This window comes from Trachymyrmex septentrionalis, unplaced genomic scaffold (genome assembly GCF_001594115.1).
Source record: "Trachymyrmex septentrionalis isolate Tsep2-gDNA-1 unplaced genomic scaffold, Tsep1.0 scaffold367, whole genome shotgun sequence".
Classification (NCBI taxonomy): domain Eukaryota; kingdom Metazoa; phylum Arthropoda; class Insecta; order Hymenoptera; family Formicidae; genus Trachymyrmex; species Trachymyrmex septentrionalis.
In genome coordinates, this window is record NW_017305533.1 from 218,750 (window position 1) to 219,875 (window position 1,126).

At 36.7% G+C, this 1,126-nt stretch overlaps 1 protein-coding gene across 1 annotated transcript in view; it reads right to left on the minus strand.

Annotated features, from left to right (window-relative positions):
- Window positions 1–503, minus strand: part of LOC108750366 (polyadenylate-binding protein 2-like) — a 3,257-nt gene extending 2,754 nt beyond the window's left edge. Inside the window, 2 exon segments of the mRNA XM_018489772.1 lie at window positions 424–436; window positions 438–503. Of these exon segments, the coding sequence (XP_018345274.1) occupies window positions 424–436; window positions 438–488 (64 nt within the window). The 5' untranslated portion in view covers window positions 489–503.
- Window positions 504–1,126: the final 623 nt, after the last annotated feature.

Below are 1,126 nucleotides of genomic sequence, written 5' to 3' on the forward strand. Positions count from 1 at the left end.
ATATATATATGTATATTTTGTATAATTTAATTATCTTCAAGATATGGCGACGAAAGAATATTCTCGGTTCAAAAATCAAATAAAAACTGTAAGTGTTCTATCCAAGACAAACGCGATCAGTGTAAAAACCGGTAAAATGAGCCGGAAAGTAATTTAATTAGCAACTTCAACGACGCATGTACTGAAATAACCTATTTATTCTATTCTCGAGAGACAGTCTATTGAGATGTCTCTTACGTTACTCGTTACACATAAAGAGTCGTTACACACAAATGTCGAGACACGTATCATTAAGGTATTCACAGAGAATAGGATAAAGGAAAACGTACAGATATATATGTAATGAGCGTTCAAAATATCCACGTAATTATATCAGAGCGATTCACTTGAATCGCCTTGTACTGTCTGTCGATTCACTCTCACCAGCTCTGATGAAAATCAGTAAATATGAGAAAATGACGCGAATACGCGACCACCATCACCACCATGCGATTGCGAAGAGGTAATTCAAAGATTCGACTTAAGCTCGATTTCGATTAGCGCGATCGTCGCTTTTCGTCGGAGTTTAAGTCTTGTCATAGCCAATTGGTCGAAAATGTGGCGCACTCACATGAGAGCGACTCCAAACTGAGGTCTATTTCTTAGCACGGATCCTCATATGGACAACAGCGCTTTAACTTGATTGGTGAAAAACTGACGATAGGGATAAATTATTTCCACAACTGACTTTTCACAAATCAGCGCTCTATGTCAAAGCGCTGTTGCTCGTATGAGGATCCGGGCTTATTCCTGCACTCTCTGAACTGGGGCTCGATTGTGTATTTTGAAATGAGATAAAAATTACAAAAGTGAGCAATGAATATTAGGTATCAATTAAATTATAAATATTCTAGTGAATTTGTTGTTGACTTTTGTAATTTTCACCTCATTTCAAGATACACAATCGATCCCCTGATGCACACGGGCCACAATAAGTTAAAGTGAAATAAATATATATTTGTTTTACTTCAACTTATTGCATTATGTACACCAGTTCAGAGAATGCAGCGATAAAATAACAGACCTATAATAAAATAGAAACCAGAAAAAAAACCTGAGTGAGCATTCTGGCCCTTTTCCTGTATCA